The sequence below is a fragment of the Pogona vitticeps genome, chromosome 1, assembly GCF_051106095.1.
Source record: "Pogona vitticeps strain Pit_001003342236 chromosome 1, PviZW2.1, whole genome shotgun sequence".
Classification (NCBI taxonomy): Eukaryota; Metazoa; Chordata; class Lepidosauria; order Squamata; family Agamidae; genus Pogona; species Pogona vitticeps.
Genome location: NC_135783.1, coordinates 122761688 through 122777323, shown reverse-complemented (window position 1 = coordinate 122777323; position 15636 = coordinate 122761688). Strand labels below are relative to the sequence as shown.

The following is a 15636-nucleotide window of genomic DNA, read 5'->3' as shown; positions in this document are numbered from 1 at the left end:
TTCTGAGAAGGATCCCCTCAGTTTGAAGGTTTGCCCCCTCCCTGGGTATCATGATGTCCTTCCGTCTCCTGGACCATCTTTGCAGTCCTTTGCCTTCTTTTCTCCCTTCCTTCAATCTCTCCCAGCCTGTTCCCTCCCCAGTTTTGAAGAGGTGGTGGCAGAGACAGTGGCAGGAGCAGTGGGAGGGCGAGCAGCAGCAATGGTGCTGCCATGTTGGGGAATGGACAACAATGGCCATCTCATGCAAATGTGGTGGGGAGGTCTCCGGTTACTTGGCAATTATAAAAAGGCTGCAGTTTGAAAATGGTTGGAAACCACTGCTCTAAAGGGAGATCTGGATTCAAATCCTACCTCAGTCATGAATGTCATGGCCTTTCAGAAAGTGACTATCACTAAGCCTAAACTCTCTCAGCATTGTTTTGAGCATAAAAGATAATTTCAGCTACCTTCTTGAGAGAAGGGCAGGATGTAAATTTGACAAGCATGTCTCATAATTTTTATGGGCCACCTGTGCATCCAGACCTCAAGCTAGCATCCATTTATTTTTATTCACTCAGATGCCCAACTGACTCACTAACATCTTCACCCCAGCTGATGTCATTTTCACACACTCCCAAGTGTGCTAGTTAGCTAAAGGTTACGATAACTATTCTTCATTCATGGAGGGTATTGCTCTTTGTGTGTCTTCAGATGAATTTAACAGTTAGAATGTTGTTGTTCATACTGTATGGCTAATCTGCGTATAAACATTATAGCTTATGAAATGCATTAATTGGATCTGATATATTTTTTAAAAATACAAGGTATACTTATGAAAACCCATATATATAGAATACTGCAATATCAATACATATTTGCAAGAATTCTACGAGCAATTTCCATGGCTAAGTCATAACATCGAATTGCCATGAATTGAAGAGGTGCTGGTTGCACTTGTGGTCATGTAAAGGCATGCAAACAGGATAATGTCTGGCATCTTAATTAGTGGCAATTCACTGCTCTGATTTCCTATATGATTTCACTCACACATAAATTGCCAACAGCATTCTGGATAGTATATACAGTAAACCAATTAGAACTGTTATATGGAAAATATCCTGTTTTAATATTCTTGTGACTGAGTTGTATTTTATATGCAAAACTGTTACTGCAAATATATGCATACGTCTCCACCAATCCGACCTTAATTTTTATGGAAAGATAACAAGCTCACCTCTAGCTGTTCAAGTTGGACCTTTAGGTCTTCCAAGTCATTATTACTGGGCTGAAGATCATCCAAGAGAAATTTCATATCTTGAACCACTGTCAAGTGCCTTCTCAATGTCTCTGTGTACCACAAACAAGGCTGCATACCAGAGTGTAGCTAAAAATATTGTTGAACATTAAATTTTTTAGTAGCACAGAACTAAGCAGCACAGAAACAACACTTCTGTTTTCATTATTATCCATTTGTCAAAAAGAAAGATATCAGTGGATGCACAATTTTAATCCCTGCCCCCATTTTTTTTCCTCCCTACAGTTATGCCAACCAGGTGACATTTCTCTTTGTGATAGGTGGTTCATTGCACATTGGTAACATACATGCCAGTCTGACTACATTAAGTGCCACCACCAAAACAGACCAAATACATGCCATTGTCTAATTCTGAGTTTCTACTCACCGTGCTCATTGTGTCAGGTCCTGATACAGGTTCTTTCACTTCCACAGCATCATCACAGAGGCTGTTTGATGGATAGATGGGCTCTCCAGATGGATGGGCTCTTTTTGATACAATGCTCCCTGCAACAGATTCTGATTTTAATCCTGACAAGTTTCCACCTTCATCTTGGATGGGAAAGGTGAGAGTAAATTGAGAAGTCTGTTTCTCTTGACTTTTTTCACCGTAGCCTGTTTCACCCTTTGTCCCATCTGTGTCATTAGCTCTTTGACTGCAACAGTCTTGCTTCAGTATATCAAGGAGGAGGTCAGGACTTCTACTATCAAGCCAAATATCTGGTATATTGCCAGATTTATTTGTACTCGTGCATAATGGAGCAGTCACTGAGGGAGTTTTATTATTGTTGCTTGTATGTTTGATTTCAAATTGATTAGAATCCTCAGTTCCACAATATGTGTAATTAACCTTTCTAAGTAAGTTTTTCATTAAAGCTCTTGTGCCAATATAACTTAGAGGCTCATCTACCTGCCTATAGTAGATATGTCCATCTTTTATTTTGCTTTTAAATACATTTGTTAAGCCTTTGGGTAATGTTGAAAGGGTTTCAGAAAAATATACTTCCTGTTGCTTGGCCAGGGGAAAATTAGGAAGCACCACACTTTTTTCTGATTGCTGCACATTGTCCTTCATGCAAGTAGTCTCATGGTCCAGTACATCATCTTCCATAGTATTTCTCACTCTACTGCGACTAACTCTTATGTCATTTACTTTCTGTTCAGTGCAAGGCCAACTATCATCCATAGTGCCTACATTACTACAAGGGAAACCTATTTCCGGAAAATGATTCTCAGTACCTACTTCAATCTTGTTACTTACTTCTTCGACACCTGCAAGTTCCATTTTGCCATAATCACCTCTAGAGTTCTGGATTTTATAATGAGACATATTGGAAGAAATGCTTCCCTCTTCTTCTTTAGCTGTCATAGATTCTGATGCAGGACATGGCAGAAATTGGGAATTCACTTCCCTTAATGATTGTTTCCCCTTGTTAAAACAGTCCACTACCACTAGCTCCTCTCCATTCTCTTCACTGCCTCTTTCAACTTCCTTGAGGTAAAATGAATCATTTTCTCCTGGTGTCAAAATGTCTGTGGCTGTAATATTTTTTGCACATTGCTTCAAATAAGTCGAAAGGTCAAACTCATCCACATGGTCCACTGATTCACTTGTAGCCAAGCCAATGGAGGGTATCACTGAATCAGTTTTGTTTGAAACTTGGTCCTCACATGATGTAATGTTTTCATAATCGTTTTTAAGAACCGATGAAGTTGTCTCTCCAAGGCTCTCGTTTGATTCTTGAATAATTTCTTCCTTCAGAATGTGCACTCCATTTTTACACTGGTTTAATTCTGGCATACTGGTGACAGCCTGTACTAATTTCTCATCATTAACTTCTTTTTTCTCAGAATTTGAAGATGGCCCTGGTATGTCATCATGCATTCCGTTGCTGTTGTAGTGAGTGTATACATTGCTCTGAGCTGGAATATCTCCTGTTCCTGTTGCATGACGTTCTGATGAAACACCATCGATTATGCTTAACAAAGAAGTCTGAGTGCAGTGTAACATAAGTTTGTTTTCCAAGGAAGGCTCAGAAGGCTGTCCAACGTCTTGCAGACTTTTGTCTTTACTTTCACACAGAATACTTTCTTCAGCAGTATTGGCTATATTTTGGTATTCAGCAACATTCTGATTTTCAAAGCAGAGTAACCCGCTTTCTGACAAATTATTTTCATGATGAACATTCTTACTTTCTGTTGTCTCTGAAAGCTGACTTCTGTTGTTTCTGAAACACTGATCTCCAGTGTTTTTAACACAACATTGTGAATAATGCATTTCCATCACTTCCTCATCCTCATAATCTGTGCTGTCAAAAGTATCATAGTCTAAGTCCACATAATCATAACCTTCAAAATCATCCTCGCCTTCATCATCAATATTCTTGTTAACATGATCATCCTCATCTTCATCATTATCACCACCACTGGCATTACCTATAGAGAGGCTCTCGTATTCACTCTCATCAGATTCACCTTCTTTCATTCTAACAGTCCCATGAGCTTCCCTTTGCATTGGAACTTCCTGCAACTTTTCAAGTGAGCTGTCAATCTCTCTACTTTCTCCCCTTCCCCTTTTCTGACTTATATTTTCTACATCCCCAATACCTTCTGCCTTATCTTCTGGACCAGTGCTTACCAACCATGCATTGAATGCTGCTATGTTTATAATTTCAAATGTATCGGTATCACTTGATTCACTAAAGCCTAGAATATTCTCCTCCTCTTTATTCAAGCTGACCTCAGAGCTTCTTTCTTGTACTGGCTTATCCATTGCTCGTCTTATGGATACTGTACTGCTATCAGGTTCTAGAGTAACATCTTCCTTTAAAGTGGAAGAATCATCTTTTTTGATGCTGGTCAAACCAGAGACACAATTAAAATCAATCTGTATAGTATCACATGGCTCACTGCTACCTTCATAATTGCTGTCCTTATAGTTCCTGCCATTTTCTGACGGTGGAGTACTGTGGTCCATTTCATACAATGGTTCAAAAAACTTATTGTTACTGCTATCTAGAGCTAACAGAGCACATGCCAATGCTGGCTTGTTGTCATTCACAGGTGGCTCATTATTCTCTAAGTTAGTAGTAGCCTGTAGATGTGCTGTGGACTGGCTATCAGTATTTCTTTCAATGGTTGCTTCAAGACATTCAGTACTGACGATAGCTGGCGGATCAGCATTTGTAACAATGACATCTTCCAGTAGAAAGTTAGTATTGGTAAGAGCACAATCTCTCTGAACTGGCCCAATGCATTTATCTTCAGCAGGATATTCCAGCAGCCAAGGCCCATGAGAACTGATGTGACACTCATGCAAAGATATATTACATAAATCTTCCTGATCTATGAATTGCTGTCTGATATTAATATTGTGTTCCAGAGATGTCTCACTTCCAGTTTCAGTTGCTTGTGTTGGCAATAACCCATTAATCAAACTATTGCTGCTTTCCATCAGTTGGTCACTATTTAAAAAAATGTTCTCCAGCACTGACATACTATGGTTATTGCTACCACCATCAGGTGCTGAGCTATCAAGTGTATGGTGTGTAGTTTCTAGTGATGGTTCACCTTGCAACCTGATGTTGTCCTCCAAAAATCTATTAGCAGTATCTTCCAATTGTGAACTGACATTAACTGGAAGGTTCTGTGCCAGCACATCATTCGTGGAAGAACAGTTTTTCAGTGGATCTGCACCATGCTCCATGGAGTGGTCTTCCAATGGTAACCTGCTATCTGCACTGGTAAAAGTCTGTAAAGCAGATTCACTGTCCCTATTACTTTGATTATGTAACAGTGGAGTGGTTTTAGTTTCAGGCTCTAATACTTCATTTTCAGTATAAGTCCCTAATTCTTCCTTAATACTTCCATTTAAACATTTTTCACCAGGTTGCAAACTACTGCGTATACTATCCTGAAAGTCGTTTTTCAGCTCATACTTCATTGACACAATTTCTTCTTCAGACTCCAAAATGTGTGGCATGCATTTCTGCATATTGTTGACCATAAAATGTGAAACCTCAGTACTCCCTTGTGCTTTTCCTTCCTCATTAACACTAAAAGAACTGTTTACTTTTAAAAAGTTACTTAAGATGCCTGGAAGGTTGCTTTTATTCCCCTGGTTTTTCTCTCCCTCTATCATACAATTCTTATGTTCATTTATTCCTGGAGGAACAAACTCATGCAAATAATCTGAATGAGATTCTTCTGCCTCATCACTTCTAACACTTTCTGTCTCACTTACATACTTTTTACATACTTCTGTGGGTATATTTTGAGAAGTTTCCTGCAACTGTCTAAACAAGTTTTCACTTTCATACTTCTGATCTCTATCAATCTCCTTTGCAGCTTTATCTTCCTGTTTACAAAATAATGCATCTGCAACATACCCAGATTGCTCTGAATCACTAACTGCAATGGGAAAATTATCTGCCACTGAATGTTCATTGCTGTGCTGATCTTGATGAACCTCCTTCTTCTCACTGTCATTACAAATATTTTGGACACTTGTCTTTTGACTAAGAGTACTGCAGGTGGTACAGGTAAACACTGTATCTTTAGGTTGTTGATCAAGATCTTGCACCTCAGTGTGTAAATGGTATTCACAAAACTGTCCTTCCATCCTGTGTGTATTATATTCAGAACTGTTGCCACCCATTAACCACTTGAGCGTTTCATCTAAGTTGTCACAATGTATCAAGAGCCTCTGCCCTGAATTTGCATCCATATAACTGTTTACCATTAGGTAAGATATGAATAGGTTTTGGGTGTGTTGTGAGGAATAAAGCATTGGCTGGCTACTGAGAGAATCATCTATATCTTCTTGTTGATCATGATGGACAAATGGGTGGAGTTCACATGACAGCAATCTTGCTTCCTTTTTCAAAGGCAATGGTATATCATCTACATTGGGCATTTTGTCAGGTAGGGACACACTACTCAAAATGGATGACGTGTTACCATCAATGATTCCTTGCTGGGCAGCATCCTCTAGGCTGATCACTTCACAGGTTTCTGGAATATAAAGTGCGGCTATTTTTTGCCTCTCATTGAGAATTTTGCAGGCCAGCTTATTAGTGACTATGCCTTGATCCAAAGATGTAGATACAGGAAATATTTCCCCACTATGTGGCCTGATGAGTCCAATGAAGCTTCGCTGCGCTTGTAGTACCAGCAGAGCACTGCTGGAAGAGATCAAGTTGCACTGTACAGCTTCATCTACAGTCAAACGTTTTGATGAATTTGGACATAGGATCCCACCTGTCTGAATCTGGTGCGTCAAAATAGCACAAGCAGCATCCTGATCAATAACCTGTTCTCTCATAGCCTCTTCAACAGTCATTCTGTGTCCTGTCTGAGGATGAACGATACCCCCAGAAAGCAACTGTGCACCTAACAGCCTGAACAAAGTGTCTCTGTCTACAAGTCCTTCATGAGCTGCTCTCAAAAGTGTAATTTTTCTTCCACATTTTAGTGTTACCCTCCCTTTTTCTTGACGAACCACAGGGAACAGTCTCAAGCCTGTTTCCTTATGCACTACAGTTCTTTCAAGCAAGTCCCCATAAGAAACCTTTTCTGCAGTGTTGGGGTCAATGAGGTTTCTGCACATATCATGTCTTTCTAGGAGCTTGGTATATAAGGGTGCGGAAATCAGATTCTTCTGAAACGCTCCATGCAAAGTTAGCTGTTCTCCTGTAGATGATATCCTTAGGTACCCACTGGAAAGCTGAATCTCAAGAATTTTAATAGCCAGAGGTTCCGAAATTAGACCCCGTTCCAAAGCCACTACAACTGGGAGTGCTGTCAGCTGCAATTCTGAAATGATCATCTTAGCATTCTGCAAATCTTGTAGTTGCAATATAGCTTGTTCATCAACAAGCCCATGGCTTTTGGCTTCTTCAAGGTCAAAACTCTTTCCCAAGGTTGGTGAAATTAAATCTGATAAAATGAGCTGGCTCTGAAGTAATCGAATTCCAGTGTCATAGTCAAGAAGGCCTTTATAAACTGCCTGCAAGACGGAAAATATCTCTCCTGTGATTTGATCAATGATGCCAGCTATGACTTTGTCCACCTAAGAGTATAAAAAAATAGGTTTTCAGCATTTGGCATATTGGAAAGTCCAGATATTTGAATTTTTAGTATTTATCTCTTACTTACTTACCAGAGTTGGAGCAAGAATGTTAGCAGTTCAATGTAGAAATGATCTTATGTCAGTGATTCAACAGCACACGGTGTGATAAAAGATTGTAACATGGCATGCATCGGTGAGCCAAAAGCCTATGCTCTGCATACATCAATAGGATTAGTGGAAGACAACTGAATTGATGACCATATAGTGAGTGAAAAGGAGACATATTCCTGGAAGGCAAATTGTCATGCCATCTCTGTGCTTAGTGAGAGGTTAGGAGATTCAGAAAACAGTATGTGGAACAAAAACACTCATGCTATTCATGTTTACAGCATACTGCACTCTTATGGAGACATCTAAACACACAGAATCAAGTATTATAGCCACTTAAATTATGGCACCTGGTTTGCATTTGATGTCACCAACTTGGAACAATTTTTAAAATAAGCATGCAAAATAATCCTTCTGTATATACACAATGGCATTTTATTGCATTTAAAGTGGCACTACTGAATATAATAGATATTAATGCATTATTTCATTGTTAGTGAAAATTTAGGATCCTAATATATGCACCCAGATGAAATTTCATGAACTTCTGAAATACATCATACCTTCTAGGATACTTCTAGGAGAGCATAGAATTAGGTGTAGTCTACATAACTTTTATCTGGTATCATGTTTCTGAAGCACAGAATTCTGATAGAATTCAAAGTATGGTATTTAGAAAGAAGGAGTAAGTAGTTCTTAGTTCATGCACGGTACAATGTAAAACCTGTCCCTTTACAAGGTTCTTTATATTAATTCATAGACATCTAGTGATAATTCTAATTATATGATTAGATTGTCAGTCATTTAATTCTAATTTTATTTCTATGATGCACACTATTCAATGCATTTTTAGTACCAATATGCAGTTTCACAATCATGCAGTAAATCAGACTCAGAAGACTGTACACTATAGGCAGCAATATTACACTGTGGGATACCTTTTCATCCATATTTTCATCATCTAGACTTTGTTCCTCCTGCAACTTTTTCAAATCTTCATTAGACAACAATTTATAACCCTCTTGCAGGGACCTTACATGGTTTTCCATTTCATTTTTCTCTTCCTCTGTCATTCTGTGAAAAAAAAATAGATGTGAGTTTTATACTAACAATGTCAAAACATTCAAGTACATACAGAAAGCTCCCGTTGCTGCATGGCCAAAGTTCAACAGTGGGATAGCTGCAATTACTTTTGAAAGTGTACAGGAAGTGTGTACCTTATTTATAAAAAGATTAATGCTTTCAAAAGGCTTCTGGGAATTGTAATTAGCTAGTTAACCAAGTGTATGTGCCTCTGTATCTTGTGTCAAAAGCAAACTACATCCTTTTTTTTAGTTAGTGCTATACCAACAAATATTTCTGGGAGGAATAGGGGAATGAAAAAAATATGCCAATGGACTGGAGGTTGTTCACATGTTCTCCACATCTGTTTTATACCTTTGGTCTAGATGGGTGGTGTATAAATAAATAAATAGATAGATAGATAGATAGATAGATAGATAGATAGATAGATAGATAGATAGATAGATAGATAGATAGATAGATAGATAGATAGATAGATAGATAGATAAATAAATAAATAAATAAATAAATAAATAAATAAAAAGACAGGCGTATTTTAACTCCAGGACTGCAGCACCCAAAGTCCAGTCAACATGGAATGCCAGTAGACCAGAAGTTGATGTATCTTACTTTTTCTTGATTGTTAATACCAGTACTTCCTAGTATTTGTTGACTGTGTTTTGGTTTTTTAACTTAACAAATTACTTTTTTTAAAAAAAAGCCAAGATGATGCAAAATTCAATAAATTCATCATAATTCAATGAACTCATCCTTATTCAGTAAAACTGCATAAAGTAGGTTAGAGCTTGAAGGCCCATCTAAAAAGGAAAGCCCTAACTTGTGTTTAAAGACAGGCATAAATTGCATTCCATTGGAAGAATGTTCCGAGAGAACAGGTGTAGTCAGAAAGGCTTAACATGACATTTCCAATAACTTAGCAGCCTAACAGATGGAAGGAATTTGAGATCATATAGGCAAAACTTTTTCTGAACACGTTAGGTAAGGTTCTGTAATTCCACTGCCATAATTAAGGCAAATGTACTGATCCAATTTAACTATAAACTGGGGTGCCATTTAAACTTGAGGTTTTCTTATCTATCCAGAGATTTTACATTGCAAAAGGTTCTATGGTGCCTCCAGATGGAAATGGTACTACACACTTCAAAATAACGTCAGTATAAAAAGAAACATACTTATCACCATGCTTCACCAAAAATGACTGTGCTGTTTGCAAAGCCTCTGATATTTGTTCTTTCTTGCTTGATAATTCATCAGCAGGAATCTGGAGAGAAAATATACAATATTCATGTTTTTTCCATTCCAGAAATAAATAGAAGATGGGTAGGTAAGACACTTTAACACAAAGGGTAAAGCAAAACATAAAAAGAGGCTACCAACTCTGGACATTTCAAGAAACGACACAAGACATTTTTACTAATATCAATAATTTGCCTGTCTACTTAGAAGTAAGTTCTTAGAGGTCACTTAGTCTTGAGTAAATATTAGAGATGGGGGTATTCGCATACAAATATCCCTGCACAAGTGGCGATAACGAGGGTCCAACCCCATGGGGCTGGATGGTCCACTCACCCATCCGCGACTGCTGCAGACACCGCAATTCTTCCAACAGCTCTGTAGATCATGATTGGCTAGCCACCCATGGCAGGAGGACAAGCCTCGCTGCAAGAATCGTGGCAACCGCAGCAGTGACGGGCCATCTGGCCCCATGGGGCTGGACCCTCGTTATTGCCACCTGTGTGGGGATATACCAATACTCCCATGTCTAGTAAATGCCAAGGCTACATTCCTGTGCCCATTTACTTGGGCATAACACTTACTTCCAAGTACAGAGTAACAGGATTCTGCTGCCTGAAACATTTAATTATGAGAATCACAGTAAGACTGTGTTTACAGTAGGGCAAGATTGAATGTCATGATTAATGTTAGAGGTAAACACAGATATATACTAGTAAAGGTATTTGTTAGTTAACCTTCTGAATGGTTTTACTCTTCTGCAGTCATTGTTCTAATTGGTTTATGAACATATCAAGTATATTAGCTCAGACATATTTTGACATGTATAATCTCAGAACAGCATCCAATTGAAGATACTTGCATAATTCAAAAGCTCATGTTTCCAGGATTTAAATATTTGCCTGTTTAACAAAATGTATGACCTCACTTAGTAAATTTGTTTTCTGTACCAGCAGAGCTAATACTGTACACTGATGTTTTTGAGTAGGAAGGGTTCTAAACTGTACAGAAAAAATTAAATTGAAGCAGGGGAAAGAAACCTTACCATAAGTGGGAAGGTCTGCTGGCTCAGGTTTGTTTGTGATGGTTTTATTTATTTACAGGCCATTTCCCCACCACAATACAGCTCAGAGCACCACAAGGAGAATGACTTTGTCAGTGCATACACCTTTCAGTCACTGCCCACAGCAGCTACATGAAAACATACACAACCTATTACTGTAAGGATGACTATGCTTTTACAGGTCTAACCAGATAAGCTTCAGCTCTACAACCTAAAACTCTATGTGAGCAGAGATTATCAATACCATGCTGACACTCACTCTCTCAGATATAGTTCTGAAGAGTCTGAAAAGATGCTGCCCAAAGTTGTACCAAGGAAGCAAAATATTAGCCTCACAGGACAGTAATACTAGAAGGTGGGGATCTTTTACTTTTGCCTCATAATAGTGTTCCCTTCTCTGGACCACATGCTCCATCACATGCCATTTTGAAGCTAGTTTGTATGTGCCTAAATCAGGGATGAATAACCTTGAAGTGTGTGAGGGCCATTTCTCACCATCATCAAACTTGCCACAGAAGCCTCAACAAGGGACTGAAACAAGGTGTTTTGCCTTATATTTAAAGGGGACCCTAGGCCAAAGGCAAAATTCTCCGATTCTTTTAGATATTATTTTCCTGGATAATTGGGGAGTGCTCTAGGGGCTGCAAAATAGCCACAGGGGCTCCACAAAGTCTATAGGTCACATGATACCCACCACTGAATAAATGTTCTGCTGGCATATAAAAGCCTTACATTAGTCATCCTATTCTTAACTATGTGTGTATCAGAACACTGTCTTTTAATGATGTACACTGCCTTTGTATACTCATTGTTTTAATCTTTAAATATTGTCTTTCAGCTGATGTAAACCACCTTGGGTCCTTTTGAAGGAGAAAGGCGGGGTAAAAATGATTTTAAATAAATAAATGTATTCCTTACATTCCCTTGCTCGTTTCAAACTTCATATATCTTTAGAGACCAAACTAGCAAGCACAAGGCTGCTCAGTAGCTGACAGTTTACTGGTAGTGTGCAGAAACTACACAGAAAGGGTTGGCCCAATTTAATAGAGAATTACAAGGTGAAACCATTGCTCCTTTTATGGAGGTGAACACTAAAGAAATAGATGGAGTACTAGAAACACATTTCTGTACACAGCATAGAAAAGTTAGTTTTGGGAACTACAATGTCAAGACCCTCCCAGCTAGCATGGCTACTTGCTATGATGGCAGAGGATTCTGGGTAGAGAGGGGCACAAAATGGTGCAACCCAGTTCGTAAAGGCAGCAGAACTCCCCTTCCCCCTCCCCCTCTGGCTCAGTCAGGCCCTCATCAGGCCCAGGGTGGTAGCTTCCTGCACCTCCTCAACTGATCTTCCAGTCCAGCCAACAACTCACACTTCTTCGCCCCACCCTTTTCAGATGACAGAAGAAGTCTGTACTCTTGTTTGTGACTGGAAGATTAGCCAAGGAGGTGGGAAAAGCAACCAAACTGGGTCTGGTGAGTGACTGACTGAATGAGGAGGCAGGGAAGGAGAGCCTTTATGAACTGGGGTGAAACTGTTCATGTTATTGTTGTTTAGTCATTAAGTCGTGTCCGACTATTTGTAACCCCATGGACCAGAGCACGCCAGGCCCTCCTGTCTTCCAGTGCCGCCTGGAGTTTGGTCAAATTCATGTTGGTAGCTTCAATGACACTGTCTAACCATCTCATCCTCTGTCGTCCCCTTCTCCTCTTGCCTTCACACTTTCCCAACATCAAGGTCTTTTCCAGGGAGTCTTCCCTTCTCATGAGATGGCCAAAGTACTGGAACCTCAGCTTCAGGATCTGTCCTTCCAGTGAGCACTCAGGGTTGATTTCCTTTAGAACTGATAGGTTTGTTCTCCCTGCAGTCCAGGGGACTCTCAAGAGCCTCCTCCAGCACCACAATTCAAAGGCATCGATTCTTCGGCAGTCTGCTTTATGGTCCAGCTCTCGCTTCTATACATCACTACTGGAAAAACCATAGCTTTGACTATGTGGACTTTTGTTGGCAAGGTGATGTTTCTGCTTTTTAAGATGCTGTCTAGGCTTGTCATCACTTTCCTCCCAAGAAGCAGGTGTCTTTTATTTTTCTGGCTGTTGTCACCATCTACAGTGATCATGGAGCCCAAGAAAGTAAAGTCTGTCACTGCCTCCTCTATATCTTCCCCTTCTATTTGCCAGTGGCCATAAGCTTAGTTTTTTTGATGTTGAGCTTCAGACCATTTTTTGCACTCTCCTCTTTCACCCTCATTACAAGGTTCCTTAATTCCTCCTCACTTTCTGCCATCACAGTGGTATCATCTGCATATCGGAGGTTGCTGATATTTCTTCTGGCAATCTTAATTCCGGCTTGGGATTCCTCTAGTCCAGACTTTTGCATGCTGTATTCTGCATATAAGGTAAATGAACAGTGGGACAATATACAGCCTTGTTGTACTCCTTTCCCAATTTTGAACCAATCAGTTGTTCCATATCCAGTTCTAACTGTTGCTTCCTGTCCCACATATAGATTTCTCAGGAGATGGATAAGGTGCTCAGGCACTCCCATTTCTTAGGGACTTGCCATAGTTTGCTGTGGTAGACAGATTCAAAAGTTTTTGTGCAGTCAATGTAGCAGATGTTTTTCTGGCACTCTCTCGCTTTCTCTGTAATCCAGTGCATGTTAGCAATTTGGTCTCTAATTCCTCTGCCTCTTTGAAATCCAGCTTGTACTTCTGGGAGTTCTCGGTTCACATACTGCTGAAGCCTACCTTGTAGGATTTTGAGCATAACCTTGCTAGTGTGTGACATGAGTGCAATTGTACGGTAGTTGGAGCATACTTTGGCACTGCCCTTCTTTGGGATTGGGATGTAGACTGATCTTTTCCAATCCTCTGGCCATTGCTGAGTTTTCCAAACTTGCTGGAATATTGAGTGCAGCACCCTAACAAGTGTAATCTTTTAAGATTTTAAATAGCGTATTTTTCGCACCATAAGATGCACTTTTTCCCCACAAAACAGGGGGGTGGAAAGTCTGTGCGTCTTATGGAGCGAAGAAAACAGATTATATTTTCCTGTTTTCTTCTCCTAAAAAATTGGTGCGTCTTATGGAAAGGTGTGTCTTATGGAGCGAAAAATAGTAGTTCAGCTCAAATGCCATCACCTCCACTGGCTTTGTTCTTAGCTATGCTTTCTAAGGTCCACTTGACTTCACTCCAGGATGTCTGGCTCAGGTTCAGCAACCACACTATCTGGGTTGTCCGGGACATCCAAATCTTTCTGGTATAATTCCTCTGTGGATTCTTGCCACCTCTTCTTGATGTCTTCTGCTTCTGTGAGGTCCCTGCCATTTTTGTCCTTTATTATGTTCATCTTTGGGCAAAATGTTCCTTTAATAACTCCAATTTCCTTGAACACATCTCTGGTTTTTCCCTTTCTGTTATTTTTCTCTATTTCTTTGCATTGTTCATTTAAGAAGGCCCTCTTGTCTCTCCTTGTGATTTTTTGGAAGTCTGCACTCCATTTTCTGTAGCTTTCCCTATCTCCCTTGCATTTTGTTTCCCTTTTCTTCTTTGCTATTTGTAAGGCCTCATTGGACAGCCACTTTGCTTTCTTGCATTTCCTTTTCTTTCCAATGGTTTTTGTTGCTGCCTCCTGTACAATGTTACAAACCTCCATCCATAGTTCTTCTGGCACTCTGTCCACCAAGTCGTGTTCCTTAAATCTGTTCTTCACTTCCATTGTGTATTCATAAGGGATTTGGTTTAGATTATATCTGACTAACCCAGTGGTTTTTCCTCCTTTCTTCAGTTTAAGCTTGAGTTTTACTATGATAAGCTGATGATCAGAGCCACAATCAGCTCCAAGTCTTGATTTTGCTGACTATATAGAGCTTCTCCATCTTTGGCTACAGAGAACATAATCAATCTGATTTCAGTATTGCCCATCTGGTGAAATCCATGTGTAGAGTCGCCTCTTGTGTTGTTGGAAAAGAGTGTTTGTGATGACCAGCTTGTTCTCTTGACAAAACTCTATTAGCCTTTGCCCTGCTTCGTTTTGAACTCCAAGTCCAAACCTACCTGTTGTTCCTTTTATCTCTTGACTCCCCACTTTAGCATTCCAATCTGCTATAATGAGAAGAACATCTTTCTTTGATGACAGTTCTAGAAGGTGTTGGAAGTGTTCATAGAATCGATCAATTTCAGCCTCTTCAGCATCGGTGGTTGGTGCATAAACTTGGATTGCTGTGATGTTGAAAGGTCTGCCTTGGAGTCGTATTGAAATCATTCTATCATTTTTGAGATTGTATCCCAGTACAGCTTTTCCCACTCTTTTGTTGACTATCAGGGCTACTCCATTTCTTCTACGGGATTCTTGCCCACAATAGTAGATATGATAATTTTCTGAATTCAATTTGCCGATTCCCGTCCATTTTAGTTCACTGACAGGATGTCAATGTTTATTCTTGCCATCTCCTGATTGACCACATCCAGTGATCCTACATTCCAGGTTCCTATGCAGTATTTTTCTTTGCAGCATCAAACTTTCCTTTCACTTCCAGGCGCGTCTGCAGCTGATAGTCCTTTCGGCTTTGGCCCAACTGCTCCATTAGTTTTGGGGCTACTTGTCCTCCACTCTTCCTCAGTAGCATGTTGGGCGTCTTCCAACCTAAGGAGCTCATCTTCCAGCGTCATATCTTTTAACCTTTTGCTTCTGTCCATGGAGTTTTCTTGGCAAAGATACTGGAGTGGCTTGCCAGTTCCTGCTCCAGATGGATCACGTTTAGTCAGAACTCCCCACTATGATCTGTCCATCTTGGGTGTCCCT

General features: G+C 39.8%; 1 protein-coding gene across 17 annotated transcripts in view; it reads right to left on the bottom strand.

Moving 5' to 3' along the window:
- The window catches only part of DST (dystonin), a 397214-nt gene that overhangs the window by 155170 nt on the left and 226408 nt on the right, over positions 1-15636 (bottom strand). For 10 of the 17 annotated variants that reach the window (XM_073000291.2, XM_073000297.2, XM_020781806.3 and 7 more), the window contains 2 exons: positions 9707-9795; positions 8390-8525 (listed from right to left, as the gene is read on the bottom strand). In XM_073000291.2, coding sequence (XP_072856392.2) covers positions 8390-8525; positions 9707-9795 — 225 coding nt within the window. Of the gene's footprint in view, positions 1-1213; positions 1364-1661; positions 7344-8389; positions 8526-9706; positions 9796-15636 lie in introns of all 17 variants that reach the window. The other 7 variants (XM_073000283.2, XM_073000284.2, XM_078386370.1 and 4 more) reach the window with 1 other exon arrangement.